We start from the raw sequence: 19,595 nt of genomic DNA, 5'->3' as shown, positions 1-19,595 counted from the left end.
ACATGAATATAACACTGGAAAGGGATAAACTAAATAATTCTAATATTTAATATTTTCAGGCAATGATGACCAGATCAATTCACCTCCAAAGAGGTTTCCTCGGAGAACACGTAAGTAATGTCTTTGGGTCAGAGTATTGGGAAGTTCTTATATAGTAAGGACACTGATAAGTTCAGAGAAAATAAGTGACTTTTTTAAGACAACCCAAATAGTATTAGAGTCTTCAAACCTTGTTTAAGTGCCCATTCCAACATACTATACTGTCTCATTGAGTGGAAACTTGGTTTCATATAGGAAGACTTAGAAGAAGCAAACTTCTAGCATTGGGATCCCTAAAAGAGCATCACTACATAGATGTTAGGTTTGAATTTTGTCTTCCCAAAAAGCTTAGTTGAAGTCCTAACTCCAGGCACCTATGATTATGACCTTATTTGGAAATAGAATCTTTGTAGATGTAATTAAGATGAAATCATTAGGGTGAGCCCTAATCTAGTGGGACCAGTGTTCTTTTTGTTTTTGTTTTTTTTTTTTTAATAAGATTTTATTTATTTATCTGAGAGAAAGAGCCCAAGAGAGAGAGAGCATGAGAAGGGCAGAGGCACAAAGGGACAGGGAGAGGCAGACTCCCCGCTAAGTGGGAGCCCGATGCGGGTCTCGGATCACCTGAGCTGAAAGTAGACACTTAGGGAACAGAATCCCCCCTGCCCCAGGCACCCCTCCACCAGTATTATTTTAAGACGGTATTTATAGAGGGAAAGAACATCCATGTGACAATGCAGGCAGAGATTGGAGTGATGTGTCTACAAACTGGGGAAACCAAGGATTACCAGCCAACACCAGAAGTTAAGAAAACGCCATGAAGGATTGCCCTGAAAGTTTCAGAGACAGCATGGTCTTGTCAACACCATGATTTCAGACGTCAGCTTCCAGAACGGTGAGACAATAAAGTTCCGCTGCTTTAAGCCTTTCTAGCAAGCCTTCCTCTGGTACTTTGTTAGGGCAGCCCTAGCAAATTATTACAGCAGCTATTTCCACGTGAGAGCAGACATTGAAGCCCAGCACGAGAGGATTGTAGCAGACCTTGTTAGCTACCTAGCTGAAATCCATCTATGCCCCATCACTTTTCTCCCCCACTGAGAGAACACTGAATGAGCTCAAACACTGAATATCCATTTACCCACCATGTACCTGGCCTCTCCCAGTGATTCCATTTCCTCTACCCGGAATGTTTTGTTTTGTTTTGTTTTGTTTTTCTTGCACTGAGTACATTTGGCAGTACTGTCCAATGAGTTGTCTGCTGTTGCATAAATCTACTGTGGGGCTTCTGGGAAAGTTTACTCCCTCTTAATAAGCAACATAAGACAGGATCGACACTCTTCTTTGCCTTTGGACATTATAACGTGAGAACAATATCTAATATCTGTGCAGCGGCTTCCTCCAGCTTACGTGATTGTTCGTGTGGTTCAGTCAGGTGGGAGCTATGAAGGGAAAAGCCAAAAAGAATCATAGAATTCAACCTGGATCCCAGCCAGCATGGGCCACTGAATCCACCAAACCCTTTAACTGCCTATTCTGGGCTTCTTGCTGTGCAGCAGAGTAAGTATCTTTACGGTTTTGCTAGATTTTCTGTGACGTGTTCTTGAAAGCATGCCAACAGATCCAAATATGAAGGCACCAGAAAATGCTAGATGTCCCATGTACTCATTCTTCCATCCAAGGAAGGCAGAACCCAGGAACCCTCTTTCCGTGGAGCTCTGTAGTTCCAGAGACTGGCTGTGGTTTCTGCCAGAGGAAACCAATTGGCTTCCATAAACCAAAAGAGCATTTCTGCATTTTAGATTATTTTATGCAAAATGTATTCGGCAAGATTTTTACATTGTTTGGTAGAAGGAGCAGAACAGGAAATACAATAACACATTTTGGTTTATAATAAGTGAGAATATGAATATACTTCAGTTTTTTCAACTATTCCTGCTCTAGGAACTGCCTTTGTAACCTATAATGATTTCTGACAATCATTCTCTTTCTAGTCTTCAAATCTTTTTCTGATTCCCTGCATGATTCAAAACCTAAATACTATAAAAATATCAGTTTGAGGAAAGATCAAAAATTCATTTGACCCCATCATCCGTCGGATATTTGAATCCTCTCTGCAGTATCCTGACTGAAAACCATTTGGTCTTTTATTTTCCTGCTAGTGACTGTAAACTCACTCCAGTTAAGGGACACCTTCTTTATCCTCAGAGAGCTTTAATGTTTGAACACCTCTTCTTGGATCTTTTATAAGTGGCCTTAATTCTGGGGCACCTGGTGACTCAGTGGGTTAAGGTCTCTGCCTTCAGCTCAGGTCATGATCCCAGGGTCATGGTATCGAGCCCCGCATCAGGCTTCCTGCTCAGGCAGGGAGTCTGCTTCCCCCTCTCTCTCTGCCTGCCTCTTGGCCTACTTGTGATCTCTGTCTATCAAATAAGTGAATTAAATCTTTTGGGGAAAAAAAAAAAAAAGAAGAGGCCTTAATTCTATCCACTGGCACCACAGAAAAGCTCAACTCCTCTTCCAAGAGATAGCCCTTAGTAATGGAGGACAGCCTCCTGGTGAGTCATCAGCCATTGGGGAGAGCACCAGTTCTTATCTACAGATAAAAACAAATCTCCATTCTTTACTGTTGCTTTATGTAAAACCTGCAAATCACTAAAACAACAGGTGTTAATGGAACTGTCCTGAGCTAATTGGATATATAGTATATGGTCATATTATTCATAGAATATAGGTACTCATTAATTTTTTTTTGCCTTTTTTTACATTTCTCTGAACTCAGCCCAATTTAGAGCAAATTACGTGGAAATAACCACCATCAAAATAAAACAAAAACAAATAACTGCCATCACACCCCCCACACCCCCCAAACACACACCCTCCAAGATTATCTTTCCAATGCAGTTGATTAGAACCATCCTTTTCTTTAGCCATTATGACTTTATTAATGCATTGTAAGGTTCATTGAAGCTCTTAGCTATTTACACTCTCTGTGGCTAAGCTCTCAGGCTCTGCTTGAATATTTATATTATGTTCACATTATCCCCATAACATATTATCTTGATAGCTTTGGCCCATAGTTCCAACTATTTATTACTTTTTGGATCATGGGCCAAACACCCACACATTTCCTATCTCACATGGTTTCATTATTTCCTTCAATTTCATATATGTCTACAGAGCAAATGTGAGCCTCTTCATTGTTTTTAATCGCCCAACTTAAGTTGGCCCTTTCCTCCAAGTGGAGAAATTTAATCTTTGTAGATTTAAGACCCCCAGCTTAAGTAACATTACTTAAAATCACCTTTACGTTCCAAGAAGGTTTGAAGGATGCCAATGAGATAGGAGGCTGGTGGTGGGAGGTTGGCAAGAGGAATGCATCTGCTCTGGTTGCCATCTGACCATGTGGACATCTGTCGAGTCATCTTCGGGCTCATGGCAACTTAGCTCACATTACATGTAAGTCCTGTTGTATTATACTTTGTTCCCTTCCAAAAGTCCTCTTCAGAACTTCTTGTCTTTCTGTGACACAATGGACTCTTTGAGCACACAGTTCAGACTGCTGTTCTGTTGCCAATATGGAGCTCATGGACTCTGAGCTGGGATTCCATGGAATTTCTATCTGCCTAGTCACAGCAGGCAGCCAGAGCTCCTCTACTGACAACTACTTTTTCCAGGAGAGAGCACAGAGTTTCCCCCCTGCCACATCCCCCTCCACTCATCCTGGGGGGCATGAACTCAGGGGCCCAGCACCATTTATGAAGAAGCTAACATCACCAGAACTCATATCACTATTCCTCATCCAATTCTCCTTCTCCAACCAGAAGACCATTTACCTTAGATGCCAGAATTCATGTTCTTTTCTTCTGTGTATTTATACAAATGTATTATCTTATTAGAATACTTCTCTTTTTCTGCAAGTCCTAAACTTTAAACTCAGGAACCAATAAAGAATACTTTTTCTCTGTTCTACATTCCTTCCCTATAGCAATGAATATGGGATTACCTAGCTGACTGGGTGGGGGCGGGGTGTAGCATCAATAGAAAATGGAAAATACTCTAGATAGTATTTCCAAATATTATGATAATGCCTATAATTTATGACTAATAAATAATGCTACAGAGAACAGAATTGAGAACAGACATCTCTGGAGTATAACCAGAAACCAGAAACCAGAAACCTTCCTTTAAGCCAAAACAATTCCTGAATTTTTAGCTATTTAAACAATTTTGATGTTCAAGAAGATATTTTTCAAAGATAAAATCTCTCTCTTTGTATATTTAACTAATACTGCTAACTCTGCCCAGGGGGGCTACCGAAATGTATTCTTTCATATAATAGCTCTTATTATGTGAACATGATTTTGCCCTAATGTAAGCTTACCAACTTTTAATAATCCTTTTATATTTTCTAGGATTTTCAATAATAATAATAATAATATAAAGTATATATTCATAGTAATTTAAATATGTAAATTTTTAATTTTTAATAAAATTTTCCATAATAGGAAATGTTCTACTAATTTATTTTTCTATATCCATCAGTTGGAAGGCAGTCTTAGTTTAGAGCACCTAGATGCTCTCAGATAGCCTCTTCACCAACACTTGGCTGAACTTCTCTCTTAACCAAGACTATACTTTTTAAAAGGTAATCCTCAGGGCACCTGCATCAGAATAATCTAGAATGACTGGTAAAATGTAGATTTCTGGGTACCATGTGAAACCTACCGAATTGGCATACAGAGCAGACAATAGATTCCAGATATTTGCATTCGTAGGCGCATCCTAAGTGATTTTTGTAAATGATACAGTTCCATGGAAACATTAATTCTATCTTTTTTCCATTGAAAAAAATTCCTTTCAGCAGAAAAGGTAAAAGTAATATGCCATTTAAGAAATATTTCAATGTTAAAAACAGAGGAAACTATAAACATGGTTGTTCACTTCCCATATTTCAACAATTGAGTTGATCTGTCCAAGTGAAAAGAAAGGAGAACAAAAAAAGAACAAGGATTAGAACACATGTATCTTAACTATAATTCTAGTATATCTGTTTAATCTTTGTAGTCAATACCTGCTGGTCCCAAAAACTGTGGATTTTATTTCCTTTGGAGATCGGAAATCTTTGTGTAGCTTTCACACTTTTATAAGAATCACCTTACTAGTAATGTTTGAGTATCCCTCTAACAATTCGCTAATATTTATTCTTGGTTATATTCCTATAGTTTCTTCTTATAAAAGGTTTCTTTATGGACTGCCTTCATTCATCCAAAATGCATTTATTGAGAATCTTCCCTGGACCAAACACAGTTCTGGGTAAAGAGGATATAGCTTTAAATAAAACATAGAAAAATTTCTGCATCATGAATGAGTATAATTTATAGGTCTGTTCTCCTTTAATTATTCATTTGAATTACTAATATTTAACTAACTTTATACTAAGTATTTTGACTTTTTGCTTTTAATATACTTAGTTTTCTCCAAACTTTATGAAATACAACTCCCCAAAGTTTTGGGAACTTATTTATGTTTTCTATCTCGTCTTCTTCCATCCCTTTCAGTAGCACCTTATCTAAAAAATTCCAAAGAAATGATCACTCATTTGTTGAAATCTCAAGAGTGAAGAATAACTAACAATCAATGGCTGTTATGCTACTTTCTGAGAACAGAATGTTGACTAGGAGAGCACATTTTAGAATCAAAGACTAGTAAGTTGAAAAGAAAAGGTAGATAAATATTTTACCATGAAACATTAGCCATAAGAGTAATGGAGTGACTACATTAATATAAAACAAGACTTCAAAACAAGAAATATGATAGGATGAAAGAAATCTGATGAAAGAAATCTATTTCATAATAATAGAAAGGGCAATATGTCAGGAAGGAATAGACATTATAAGTGCGTGATTATATGAAAACAGATCCCTAAAATATATGATGTGAGAAATGACAAATTAAAAGGGGAAATGTATAATTCAACTTTACAACTGGAAATTTAATATTCTGTTGTCAAGAAATGGCATAACAACTAGACAGAAAATCAGTAAGGATATAGAACCCTTGAACAGCTTTATCAACCCACTTGACCAAATTCTTATATATAGAATATATATGGAACATTCTACCCTACAGAAAAGAGAACACATTTGTGCACATAGAACATTCTCTATTATACAATATGTGAAGACATAAAATAAGCTTAAATACATTTGAAAGTCTGAAATCATACAACGTAGGTTCTCTGACCACAACTGAATCAAATTAGAAGTTGGCAACAGAAAGAAAATTGGAAATACATAAAATATGTAGAAATTAAACAACCCTTCTAAATAGTTTCTAGGCTGTTCTCGCTTCGGCAACACATATACTAAATAGCTTCTAGGCTAAAGAAGAAATCAAAAAGAAAGAGAAAGTAAAATATAACAACTGAAAATAAAAGATAAAAATGTATTGGATGAAGCTATAGCAGTGATTAGATGGAAAACGGTAGCTTTGAATGTTTACATGAGAAAGGAAGAAAGATCTAAAATCCGTAATCCTGGTTCCATTCTAAGAACCCAAGAAAAGAATAAATCTAACCCAAAGTAGCAGAAAGGAAATAAATATCAGACCAGAAATGAATGAAACAGAAAATGTAAAAGCTAGGGAAAAGTAAAAAATAAAATCAAAAGCTAATGTTTTTAAAAAACCTACAAAATTGATAAACTGCTGATGGGAATATAAATTAGTATATTCGCCTACCATTCATGGCTCACCACCCATCTAATCTTGATTGCCTTCCAAAGGCCCCACCTCTTAATACTATCATGTTGAGGAGTAGGATTTCAGTGTACTAAGTTTGGGAGGACACACACATCCCACATATAGCATGTACCAAGCTGAACACAAACATACACTACAACTCAACAGTTATACTCCTACATATATGTTCAACAATAATAAGTAGTTGTGTCAAAAAATATAGAAATATATTCATAACAATTTTGTTTATAACTAAAAACTGGAAAAACCCATCCACAGTAAGTTGGAGAAATATAAATAAACATTCTGGAGAATGTAAATAAACACACACACACACACACACACACACACACACACTCAGACTACTACCCAGAAATGAAAAAGAATAAATAGGTATCACACAACAGCTTAAATGAATCTAACAGACATAAAGTTGAACAAAAGAAGCCATGCACATGACAGTATATACCGTATGATTTATTTAACCTGAAGTTTTCAAACAGAAAAATCTAATCTATGGGTACAGTAGTCAGAATAATATTTAACTTTCCAAGGAGAGATTGTCTGAGAAGAGGTAAGAGGAAAACATGCATTCTGAAAACTTGCTGTTTTCTGTATTTTAACTGGGAAATGATCACACAGGTGTATACATTTCACATACTTATGTTTATCATTTACTGAAAATTCATTCACCATCATAGTTAAAATTTGGCACTTTACTGTATGCAATTATATGCCAATAATTAACAAAAATTATATCTCTTAGATTATAGTAAAGAATAAGTCTGAATAAAAAAGACAAAAATAGCAGACATTGATTAAAAATTAATTTACTAATACAACATTAAATTCAGTAAAAATTGTAGCTAAGATATGATCTCAAAATAAGTAATGCATGAATATAATATATAATATAATAAACATGGGAAATTTATGAATATAATAATATTTAGTGAAAAATTAAAGACTTCAAACACCTAATATTTAAATATTTCTACCAGACCATTTTATTTATTTATTTATTTATTTTTTAAGATTTTATTTATTTGACAGAGAGAGAGAAATCACAAATAGGCAGAGAGGCAGGCAGAGAGAGAGGGAGGAAGCAGGCTCCCCGCAGAGCAGAGAGCCCGACATGGCGCTGGAACCCAGGACCCTGGAATCATGACCCCGAGCCAAAGGCAGAGGCTTTAACCCACTGAGCCACCCGGGCGCCCCTCCACCAGACCATTTTAGAGGGAAATTGATGAACTTAATAAAACTTAGCTGCCCCCCTCCCCTTCAGAAGGGTAAACAGTGTATACGACAGAATTAGAAACATAAATCCAGGGGCGCCTGGGTGGCTCCGTGGGTTAAAGCCTCTGCCTTTGGCTCAGGTCATAATCCCAAATCCTGGGATTGAGCCCGGGCTTTCTGCTCAGCAGGGAGCCTGCTTCCTCCTCTCTCTCTGCCTGCTTCTCTGCCTACCTGTGATCTCTGTCTGTCAAATAAAAATAAAATCTTTAAAAAAAAAAAAGAGAAAGAAATCCATAACATTTGTCTGGAGAGCAATTCAGCTCATTGTGAACCCAAAACTATGAATATGCTTACAATAATACAATAAATTCAAATGGAAAATTTTATTGTAAAATATGTCCAAGTTTTTCACAACTACATGACGTATATTATCATCAAAATTTTGACTAAGACTAAAATGTTTTAAGCTCTCTCTCTCTTTTTTTTTTTTTTTTTAAGATTTCATTTATTTATTTATTTGTCAGAGAGAGAGAATGCAAGCGCACAAGCAGCGGAGGGGCAGACAGAGGCAGAGAGAGAAGCAGGCTCCCTGTCGAGGAAGGAGCCAGATGCGGGACTCATTCCCAGGACTGGGATCATGACCTGAGCCAAATGCAGCAGCTTAACTGACAGAGCCACCCAGGAGTCCCAAGCTCTTTCTTAATTTAACCAAACTGAGTAACCAAGGAAAAAGTAAATGAAACTTATTCCAAATTGGTTTGAGTTCACAATACATTAAAGTCCCATTAAGGGAGCTATAAATGGATGGTAATTTATTCAGTATTTGATCCATTTGACATAATTACCCACTTATGATTTTTCACATTATCCTTCCTATGAAAGCAGGACTATCACAATTTTAAAGTCTTAAGCAAATATAAAACTGATTTTTAGGATAAAATCGTAATGATACATAGGTAAGACTTATTAAGCATTATGCAACCTCAGCATTACATGCCTATTATTTCATAGGCATTGTTATTTTATTATTTCATATAATATTCATCACAAGTGTATGAGATAGTATTCTTATTATCCCCATTTAAAAGATGAGAAAACTGAGGCATAGAAAGGTTAAGTTGCCCAAGGTCATCAGCTAGAAGTGATAAAGAATTGAATTGTCTAATCTCAAATGAAATTTTATAATATAGCGTGGCCTAGAATTCAGTAATATACCAAGAGAAACACAGTGTATTCTAAATTAAAACGTGAAATAAATACAACATATGATTTAGTGGTGGCCTCACATTGCCAATTCTGTGGTAAGCCCCCCAAACAAAGCCACATATGTCCTTGTGATACCACAAACAAGCTGATTTAAGAATGATAAACTATTTACCTATCTTGTGCTCCATTTTGCTAGTGTTTCTTCTGGGAGCTAGTTGCCTGATCAGAAAAAAAAGGGGGGGGGCAGGGGGACTTTAGATAAAATGGACCAGATAAAATGGTCATTACTAAATCTATTGCAAGTTACCCAAGGATTTTCTAAGCCTTAATATAACAAATTCAACATGCATTATACAAATCTCAGGCACCCAATGGCAGGGCAGTAGTGCTTAGGCTTGCCACCATTTATTAATTCAATTCAGTTTTTCCTGGTGAATAAATGAAATGAGTTTTAAGACTGAACTCCAGTTTGATATAATGAAGTGAGCATGCACCTTGGAATTACAAAAGCTAAGTTTACATGTTTGCTCTGATAAATACTGTGTCATCTTGTGTAAATCATCTTTTTGGGCCCAAGTTCCTCATCTACAACTGTAAAACCTATATCTACCTAATAGGGTTGACAGAGTTGAAATGAGAGAGCCATCATGATGCTTACCAGAGAGCCTGGCATAGCAGGTTTCTCAGTAAGTACTATCTAGGAGTCTTATTAATCACATTACTTCCAAAGAGCAGATTTAAATGCGTATATTTATGTTTTTATAAATTTTATATTTTAACTTATTTTTCTGAAAAAGTTCTACACGTACAGAGTTTTACAATGACAAATAATTATAGGGCATACAGTGAAAAATAAGGCATTCTCTATTCCTTTTCCTTTGCCTGAAATTTCCCCTCAGGAGCATCAACAGTATAAACTTTCAGAGATATCAAATGAATATAAAAGAATATATGCAAATCTTCCTGTTCAGTACAAATGATACCTACTGCTCTACACCTTATTTTTTCACTTAATTTTATATCTTGAGTATCACCGATTATCAATGCTTTTGGGTTTTGACACGCTCTAATAAAGAGCATGACACTTAATCACCAGACTTCTGAACCAATTGAGTTGGGACAAAAATTACCAGATGGAGAACACAAGAACCAGTTTTAAACTAATGAAGAACAAGAGGACTTAGCTTAATGTGAGAACCAAAAGGGCTTGCTAATAACCTCTTCCCCAGTAGAAACCTTGGAACACTTGACCTGAGAGAACGTTGAGCTCTAAGAGGAGACACAGCCCCCAGAGTCCCCCTCCCATTCTGAGTAGAGGTAAAAGAACTAAACCAGTTGCCTTTTCTTTTTTCCTTCTCGCTTAGGTTAGTCTATTTTATTCCCTTCTGTTGACAAGGCTGTAATGAATATCCTTGATCGTAGATACATTCTTAAAAATAAAAATAAAGTATTTGCTTGTTAAATTCTCGTAGGTATTACCAAATCACTCAGTATGAGAAAAGTATTAAAATGCATGTATTAAAAAGACACTCATTTCATCTTCATTAAGTCACTAAAATGTGGCGCTTGTGCCCTGCAGGTCACAGGATGGGACTGGAAACCATTCACCTCTACTATCAATTCAGTACTTCCTATTCCTAATGGAAAAGTGCTTTCAGCTCAAGAAAGTGGCAGTACTCTTTGGCACTTCCAAGTTGGTAGCCAAAGGGACATCATAAGTCTTTTGAGATTTAAGTTCCCAGGCCTGTTGACTTTCAGGCAATTCAGTAACACAGCACCCAAAAATCTTTTGTGTAAGAGCAGCATCTTGCATATAGACTCAAACAGCAGGATCCTAAATCTGGCGAATGTAACCAGAAGGAGAATGAAGGCTTTAAGAACAGCAATACGTAAAACACACTAATTATTCCTCTGCAGCAACAATTGTAGAAATTCTGTTTGGTGAAAGTTTGATGAGTCTTTGGTTTCTTTTCAAAATACAAAGCATATTTTTAAGTAAAAATTCAAAAGGAAAAACGTTCAAATGAGTTTGTCAAACACGTGAAGCATGAGGTATATTAGTTTTGACTTGGAAAATAATGGTTCTCATAACATTACCAAAAAGGTGGTATTTGGGAATAGAATGAATATAGGAAATATGGTAGATTATTTTGTATAAATGAAATGTACTGTAAAGTGCATACTTTTCTAGTCCTAAGCTATTTCTTGAAAATGTAACTATCAGAACATCATAATCAATGATACTAACTTTTCTTTAATACTACAAATTCTACATACAAGTAAACTAGAAAAAAAATAAAAACAAACAATATTTGGAAAACAGAGGCAGTTATAATACGAAAAAAATGAGTTTGAATGTTTAAATGGGACTTCAGTAAGAAAATGGTTCATTCTGGAATTCCCACTTACACTGGGGAGATCTGGAATTTAAAGTTTCTCTAATTACTACTTCTTACCATTGATTCCTAGGTTTAGACAATACTACAGCACTCTGTTATTCTTGCATTTCATTTTCTATTAAGTAGATCTAACCAGATAATCTAACCAGAGGAAAGCTGCCAGCAAAGGGGATGATCCCACCAAGAGGCACCTGGTGCTGCGAGCCGGGGTGAACACAGTCACCATGCTGGTGGAGAACAAGAAGGCCCAGCTGGTCATGATCACGCACGACATGGATTGAGCTGGTGGTGTTCCTGCCCTCCCTGTGTCACAAGATGGGGGTTCCTACTGCATCATCAAGGGGAAGGCCAGCCTGGGGAGTCTGGTCCACAGGAAGACCTGAACCACGGTCGCCTTCACGCAGGTCAACTCGGAAGACAGAGGGGCTCTGGCGAAGCTGGTGGAAGCCATCAGGACCAATTACAATGACAGATACGACGAGATCCGCCGCCACTGGGGAGGCAACGTCCTGGGTCCGAAGTCAGTGGCTCGCATCACCAAGCTGGAAAAGGCAAAGGCTAAAGAACTGGCCACCAAACGGGGCTGAGCGGACTCGGCTTGATTTTCTGTACATAAAAGTAATAAAGTTGTCTTTCGGCCACTAAAAAAAAAAAAAAAATTTGGAGTTACAAATTCTATTTGTTCATTCAATTGTATATTCATACACTCATGAAATATATATCCCTGGGGCTCCAACTAAGTACAAGGAAAGTACTAAGTTTTAGGGATGAAACGAAGAGCTTGACTAGCCACAGCCCCTTCAGTTATGGAGGTTACCATCTACTAGAAGAGAAACATGTGCTAGAAGTCACAGAAGTAAATGCATAAATGTAATCTTCATTTAAACTATGAAGAAAAATTATGAAAGGATAAGAAAAGATGTAACATTGTGGCCTATCAGGAAGTTTCATTTGAGCCAGAACCTGAAAGACAAGTGAATTTTAACCTGATGAAGAATGTCCAAGGCCAAAGGAATGGCACTGAGACCCAGAAGATCATCAAGCCTGAGCACAGAGACCAGGAGGGGAGATAAGTGTGGAATAACACCAGAATGGTCATGGAGGGCAGACTAATAGCCTTGTATGCTATATCATGGGTTTTGTTCTTCATAACAGCAAAGGAAAATTTTAAGAGGATTGTGAGCAGGGAGATGACATGATTGCACTTTAAAACCTTGGGTAGAGAATTCTGAAGTGGGAATTTGAGTGAGGCAAAGGAGACTGTTGGGACCAGATTGTCACATGTCACAGTAACTCAGGAGAGTTATACCAGTAGTTTGAAAAGGAGGGCTGCAAGTACAGATGGAAAGAACGGCACACACCTGAAAGATATTTTGAGATAAAATTGATAGGACTTGTTTAGTGACTAACTGTGTGGGGTAGGAGAGAATGTCAAGGCTGCCTGGGTGTAAAATTGGATGGATGGTACCTGGAAGACATAGCCAAAGGTTAGGTTTAGAGTTTTGATATCGGGCTTGTCACCTTTGAAGTGCTCTTTAGACATTTCTCTGATGTGTATGACTTACTAATTACTAGTAATTCCTTTAAAGTTAAGATGTTAAGAGCTTCTAGATCTATCACGTAATTTTTCAGTACTCGAGCCTGGCTGTACACCATAGAACATCAAGAGCCCATGGGAAAAGAAGACTCTGAGGTCAAATATCTATAGACTCATGGCAACAGCAGCAGTGGTGGGACTCCTCTGCTGATAAGACCTGGTAGTTTGAGAGAAAAGAGACAGATGGAGCTGAATAAGAAATGCAACAAGAGAAAGAGTTGACCTAAATTATATGTGTAGATCACAATGTAACACCTTGGTCAAATGTACATTTTGATCCAAATTTTCCATAAAGTTATGCCTGTGTTACCACAAATTTTGCGTTAGCATAGGAACATTTTGAAAATAAGACTGTTTCTGTTCTGCTTTTACTCTGAATGACTTTGTGTTCGAAAACATTGAAATAGATATACAAAGACTTTTATGACATAGCTTTAGAAGCCATCAACACTTTAATAATCTAATACCTTCAATTAATGCATAAAGACTTTTAGAAACTTCCTTTCTATGAACAAGTTAAACAGATCAATGATATAATAAGAGAATGCAATTTGTATTCTATTGGAAATGCATTTTATTCTAAGAGCTCAAAATGTAAAAATATTTTCTCTTGTCCTCTCTTTTTCAATGCAAAAATTGACTACTCTTAAGAGAAAAAAAAAGAATACCTCATATAAATTAAAAAACCATGCAGTTAAAATAAAAAGTAAACTTTCAGTAAATTTTCCAAGGGCAACTCTAATGAAAAGGTTGCTAATTATAATTTGAATAGGAATTTAAACTGCAGAATGGTATATTCAAAAATTAAAAATAGCTGACACTGTAGAAAAGCACCAAAATCTCATGGCAAAATAAACTAAAGTCTTAATTCTTGCTCCTGCAAAGTCCATGACAGGCCAGGCAACCCTCTTCAATATAAATCCAATGTCACATAGAGTATGCAGACTCCCAGGTCCCACGGTTTGGGAGATAGAGGTAGAGGAAGCTCACCAACTCATAAATGCCTTGGCTCAGAAGACAGTTGCATCATTGCACTTCCATTTCATTTTCCAGAATTAGTTAAATAAACCTAACATAATCGAAAGGGGGACTGAGAAATGTAGGAAATTTGTAGATATTTGGTAAGTACTAGTCATCTGATCTTTGACATGGTTATTTTCCCTGGTATATTCAAGTGTCTTCAGCTTTCTGTCTGGAGTAGTTTTTGTTTTACATTCATTGCACCTACAGAATCATTTTATATAGTATAGCAAAATATTTATGGTTCTCCACCCCAAATCTGTTTATTGGAAGTGACAGCTTGGCTAAGATACCATCAGCTTTCAGTCGTATCCCTGATGGTGACTATAGGAACCTGGAATTGATAGGTTTACCACAGTATCTGACAAAAAAATATTTTTCAAGAAGTTAGGGAGCACCTGGTTGACTCAGTCAGTAGAACCTCAACTCTTGATATCAGGGTTGTGAAATTAAGTCGTACACTGGGTGTTGAGATTACTTAAAAATAAAATCTTAAAAAACAAGACAATTAGGTAATTGTTAAGTGCTTCCCAAAACATTTGTTCTGGAGACAGACTTCTCTTCTTTCTAAAGAAAATGTAATTTTTTTCTGGGATATCAATTCTATGCATTCCACCTCTAATAATGGCCAAGTTAGCTCTTGCTAGACTGATCCTCCTCAGACAACAACTAAACATGCTAGAATACTTATAAAAACAACTATGGAAGTTCTTTGGAAAGCAAAGAACAGGAGCAAGAAGGAGAGGGGAAGGAAGGAGAAGGCTGCAGCAAATTTTAGAGGGGAATTACAACTAGGAGGAAGGAAGCAGCATTGGGTGTATTTTCCATTTTTGTTTTAGGGCTTCTACTCTGAAGGGCCCTCACAATCTGTGCCAGGAAACATGGTTAAAAAAGTAATGGAAAATCCAGGGGCACCTGGATAATTCTAGTTGGTTAAGTGTCCACCTTTGGCTCAGGTCATGATCTCGGAGTCCTGGGATTGAGCTCTGCATTGGGCTCCCTGCTGAGTGAGGAGCCTGCCTCTCGCTCTGCTCCCTACCCCTCTTGTACTCTCTCTCTCTAGCTCTTTCTGTCTCTCAAATAAATAAATAATCTTAAAAAAAAAAAAAAAAGAAGAAAATCCACTATATTTGTTGGCTGAAGAACCAGAAGACAAGATTTGGGCAACCACAATCACTAGATAATGAGAGGCAAATCCCCAAAAGAAGACAGGCAGAGTGGGGCGGCTGGGTGGTTAAGTCAATTCAGCATTCTACTCTAGATTTCAGCTCAGGTCATGATCTCAGGGTCATGAGATCTAGCCCCTGTCTGGTTCCATGCTGTGTGTGGAGTCCGCTTAATATTTTCTCTCCCTCTCTTTGCCTCTCCCCCACCAATCATGTGCCCTCCCTTTCTCCCTTAAAAAAAAAAAAAAGAAGAAGAAGAAGAAGAAATCTACTATATTTTTTGGTTGAAGAACCAGAAGACAAGACTTGGGGCAGCCAGAATCACTGGAAAATGAAGGCAAATCCCCCAAAAGAAGACAGGCAGAGAGATGGAGCCTTGAAGTCTATATTGAAACTCTGCCTAAGTCCCTAGCTGATACCTACACCATGTATGTGTCAGTGTCCAATCACTATGGTCAAGGCTAGAAGAAGTGCACAAAGATGTATGCTGCTGCCCAGGAGTGAGTTTGTTATTTGAAACAGACCAAATGAATTGCTTAAACAAACAACAAAAAACCACTGATTTGGAGAGATACAACAGAATCCAATATAGTCACATATAGCATTTACAGGTTCAAGTTAATCAACCTATCAAGTGTAGGAAAACACAATTCATCCTCAAGGGAAAAAAAAAGTCAACAGACACTGATCCCAGGCCACCCAAATGTTATTATGAGGAGACAGGGGGTTAAAGGCAGATATTAAAACTGTGCCCAAGGATGTAAAATAAATTACGTCTCCAAAGAACTAAAGATTAGAAATCCAAACAGAAAAATAGGAAACCTAAAGAAACTAATAAAATTGATAGAACTGAAAAATATAATGCCAAAAATAAAACTATTCAAATAATGAATCTAATAGCAGAATGGAGATGACAGAGGAAAGACTATGTAAACCTGAAAATCTATCAATAGAAATTATGCAATCTGATAGAGAAAAATATTTTAAAAATAAGGAGATGTTCAATAATTGGTAGGACAATATCAACATGTCTAACATAGGTACAATTGGAGTCTCCATAGGGAAGTGGTGAAAGAACAAAGCAAAAGATACCATTGAAGAAATAATAGCTCAAAATTCCCCAAATTTGGTGAATGATAAGAATTTTCATATTTGAAAATTTTAGTAAATGTCAATACAAAGAATAATATTCCTAGTTACATGACAAACTTTTGAAAAGCAATGATAAAGAGAACATCTTGAAATCTATGAGAGAAAAATCACATGTTAAATATAGAGGAACAATTATTATTCAGATGGCTGAAGAATTCTCATGAAAACAATAGAGAACAAAGAGAACAGATGAACATCTTTAAAGTGATGAAAGTGAAGTTATCAACCCAGAGCTCTATACCTTCATGACAATAGCCTTTAAAAATGAAGAAGGAAAAAAGTTTCTGTTAAAAGAAAACATTTTTTTTCTTCAGCACGTAGTTACTCTATGAAATAAAAGAGATATATTGAAAAATGGATGGGAAAAATTATACCATACAAACAATAAGATTAAGGAGGTCAGAGTATGTATATTAAAGTCAGATAAAGTGAAAAATATCAAGACAAAGATAATTATCATAGATAAAGAGAAATAATTCATAATAGTAAGAGTTCATTAATAAGAAAAACGTAATTTCAAATGGGTTTATACCTAACAAAAGAAATGAAAAGTTCATGAAGTTAAAATTGATGGAAATTAAAGAGAAAAATAAATAAAACTATATTAATGATTATAGATTTTAGTAGCCCTCTCAAAAATTGGTGAAGTAACTATGCCAAAAAGAAATCAGTAAAGGCATAGAAGATCTGAACAGTATCGATGTTGTTGATAAATTGATATTTATTGAACTCTATACCAAGTAACAACAGAATGCTCATTCTTTACAAGTGCTTATGGTATTTTCATTAAGACAGACCACATGTTGGATGGAACTAGAGGGTATTATGCTTAGCGAAATAAGTCAATCTGAGAAAGACAACTATCATATGATCTCCCTGATATGAGGAAGTGGAGATGCAACGTGGGGGGTTTAGGGGGTAGGAAAAGAATAAATGAAACAAGATGGGATCGGGAGGGAGACAAACCGTAAGAGACTCTTAGTGTCAGAAAACAAACTGAGGGTGGCTGGGGGAGGGGGGTAGGGAGAGGGTAGTGGGGTTATGGACATTGGGGAGGGTATGTGCTATGGTGAATGCTGTGAAGTGTATAAACCTGGCAATTCACAGACCTGTACCCCTGGGGCTAATAATATATGTTTATAAAAAATTTAAAACTTAAAAAAATAAAGATAAACCACATGTTAGGCTAAAGAAAAGTCTCCATAGACTAAAAGAGGATGAAAATCCTGCACAATATGTTCATTGGTCATAGTGGAATAAAATTAGAATCAATAAAAATAAAATCTCTAGAAAACTTCAAATATTTGTAAATTAAGCTTCTACATAATTCATGGGAAAAAATCATAAGAGATGTTTAAAATTTTTTAAGCAAATGAAAATGAAAATACAACATATCAAAAAATTTTCCTCTTGATAAAGTAGTGCTCAGAGAGAAATCTGCAGCTTTAAATTATTAGGAAAAAGGACTAAGGTATATTAATGACCAATGTAAATGGAAGAAAATAATAAAATGTAGAAATTAGTCAAATAGAAAATAAACAATAAACAAATTAACATAATTGATTCTCTTAAAAGATCAATCAATTTAGTCAACTTTTAACTGGATGGATTAAGAAAAAAAGAAAGAAGAAACACGAATTACCAATATCAGAAAAGAAAGTAGAGTCATCACTCAAATCCTCTCTATATATTAAAAGGCATTTAAGAAAATATCATGAACAACTTTAAGCTACCAATTTTGATAACTTAGATAAAATGTACAAATTCCTAGAAAAATATAATTAACCAAAATTGACACAAAATAAATAAGAAAATCTGAATAACCTTACAACCATTAAAGATAATTTATTCTTATCACAAATCTTCCCACAAAGAAAGCATCAGGCCCATTTAGTTCTGTTGGTGATTTCCATCAAATGTTTATGAAGGAGGGGCACCTGGGTGGCTCAGTGGGTTAAATAAAGCCTCTGCCTTCAGCTCAGGTCATGATCCCAGGGTCCTGGGATCGAGCCCCGCATCGGGCTTTCTGCTTGGCGGGGAGCCTGCTTCCTCCTCTCTCTCTGCCTGCCTCTCTGCCTACTTGTGATCTCTGCCTGTCAAATAAATAAATAAAATCTTCAAAAAAAATGTTTATGAAGGAAATCTCACCCTTCATACTCCTTCAGAAAATGAAGGAGGTAAGAACTCTCATCTCATTTTATGAATCCTGCATAACCTTACCACCAAAACTTGATAAAGAAAGTAATTATTAATATAGTAATTCTCATGAAAATAGGTGCAAAAATCCATAACAGAATATTAGGAAATTAAATCCAGAATTTATAGAACATAAAAATTATTACTAATATCTATGGCCTCTGCAGTTTATTTATTTATTCACCAAGTATTTACTAAAAATGGGAATTGAAACAAGAAGCTTGCCATAGATCACCTGGGTGGCTCAGTCAGTTAAGTGTCTGCATTTGGCTCAGGTCACGATCCCAGGATGAGCCCCGCATCAGGCTCCCTGCTCAGCAGTGAGCCTACTTCTCCCTCTCCCTTTGCTTCTCTTTCTCTCCCTCTGCTGCTCTCTCTCTGTCAAATAAATAAATAAAATCTTAAAAGAAGAAGAAGCAGCAGCAGCTTGCTATACAGAGGAATACCTGGAGTTCAAGTTCGTTCAGTTACAGGTCTGAAATGTCATAAGCACCATTTCTTCCTTGACCTGGCTCATTTGCATATAAAAAACAACAGCATTTTTTAACTGTATGTTGTGATCTGGCAGAAACTTTCCTTTTCTTCTTCTACCCCAATCCACAAGCACTTTGGTTGTAACCAGGACTTCATTTTGAGGGTAGCCTTCCTTCTTTAGGAAGAGAATAAATAATCTTGTGACATGTGCCACCAACAGGGATTTTTAGAGGTAAATTCAAAGTTTTGTTATGCTCAAGGACTTGAAAATTGAGCCTCTTCTGACAGAAATATTTTACGCCATCTGATGTGTTTTCAGGATAGACTAATTAAAGATACCCTCACCCGTACTTCATATGCTAACTGGCAAAT

General features: G+C 36.4%; 1 protein-coding gene and 1 pseudogene across 1 annotated transcript in view; both read left to right on the top strand.

Annotated features, from left to right (window-relative positions):
* Positions 1-971, top strand: part of LOC116870759 — a 36,588-nt gene extending 35,617 nt beyond the window's left edge. The window contains exons 5-6 of the mRNA XM_032862820.1: positions 60-110; positions 780-971. Of these exons, the coding sequence (XP_032718711.1) occupies positions 60-110; positions 780-847 (119 nt within the window). The 3' untranslated portion in view covers positions 848-971. The remainder of the gene's footprint in view (positions 1-59; positions 111-779) is intronic.
* Positions 972-9,866: 8,895 nt separating this feature from the next.
* Positions 9,867-12,252, top strand: LOC116868874 (annotated as a pseudogene).
* Positions 12,253-19,595: the final 7,343 nt, after the last annotated feature.

Source organism: Lontra canadensis, unplaced genomic scaffold (genome assembly GCF_010015895.1).
Source record: "Lontra canadensis isolate GAN:19392208 unplaced genomic scaffold, GSC_riverotter_1.0 scaffold1, whole genome shotgun sequence".
Taxonomy (NCBI): domain Eukaryota; kingdom Metazoa; phylum Chordata; class Mammalia; order Carnivora; family Mustelidae; genus Lontra; species Lontra canadensis.
Note: the sequence above shows the minus strand (reverse complement) of the source record. Positions and strands in the feature narration are given on the sequence as shown.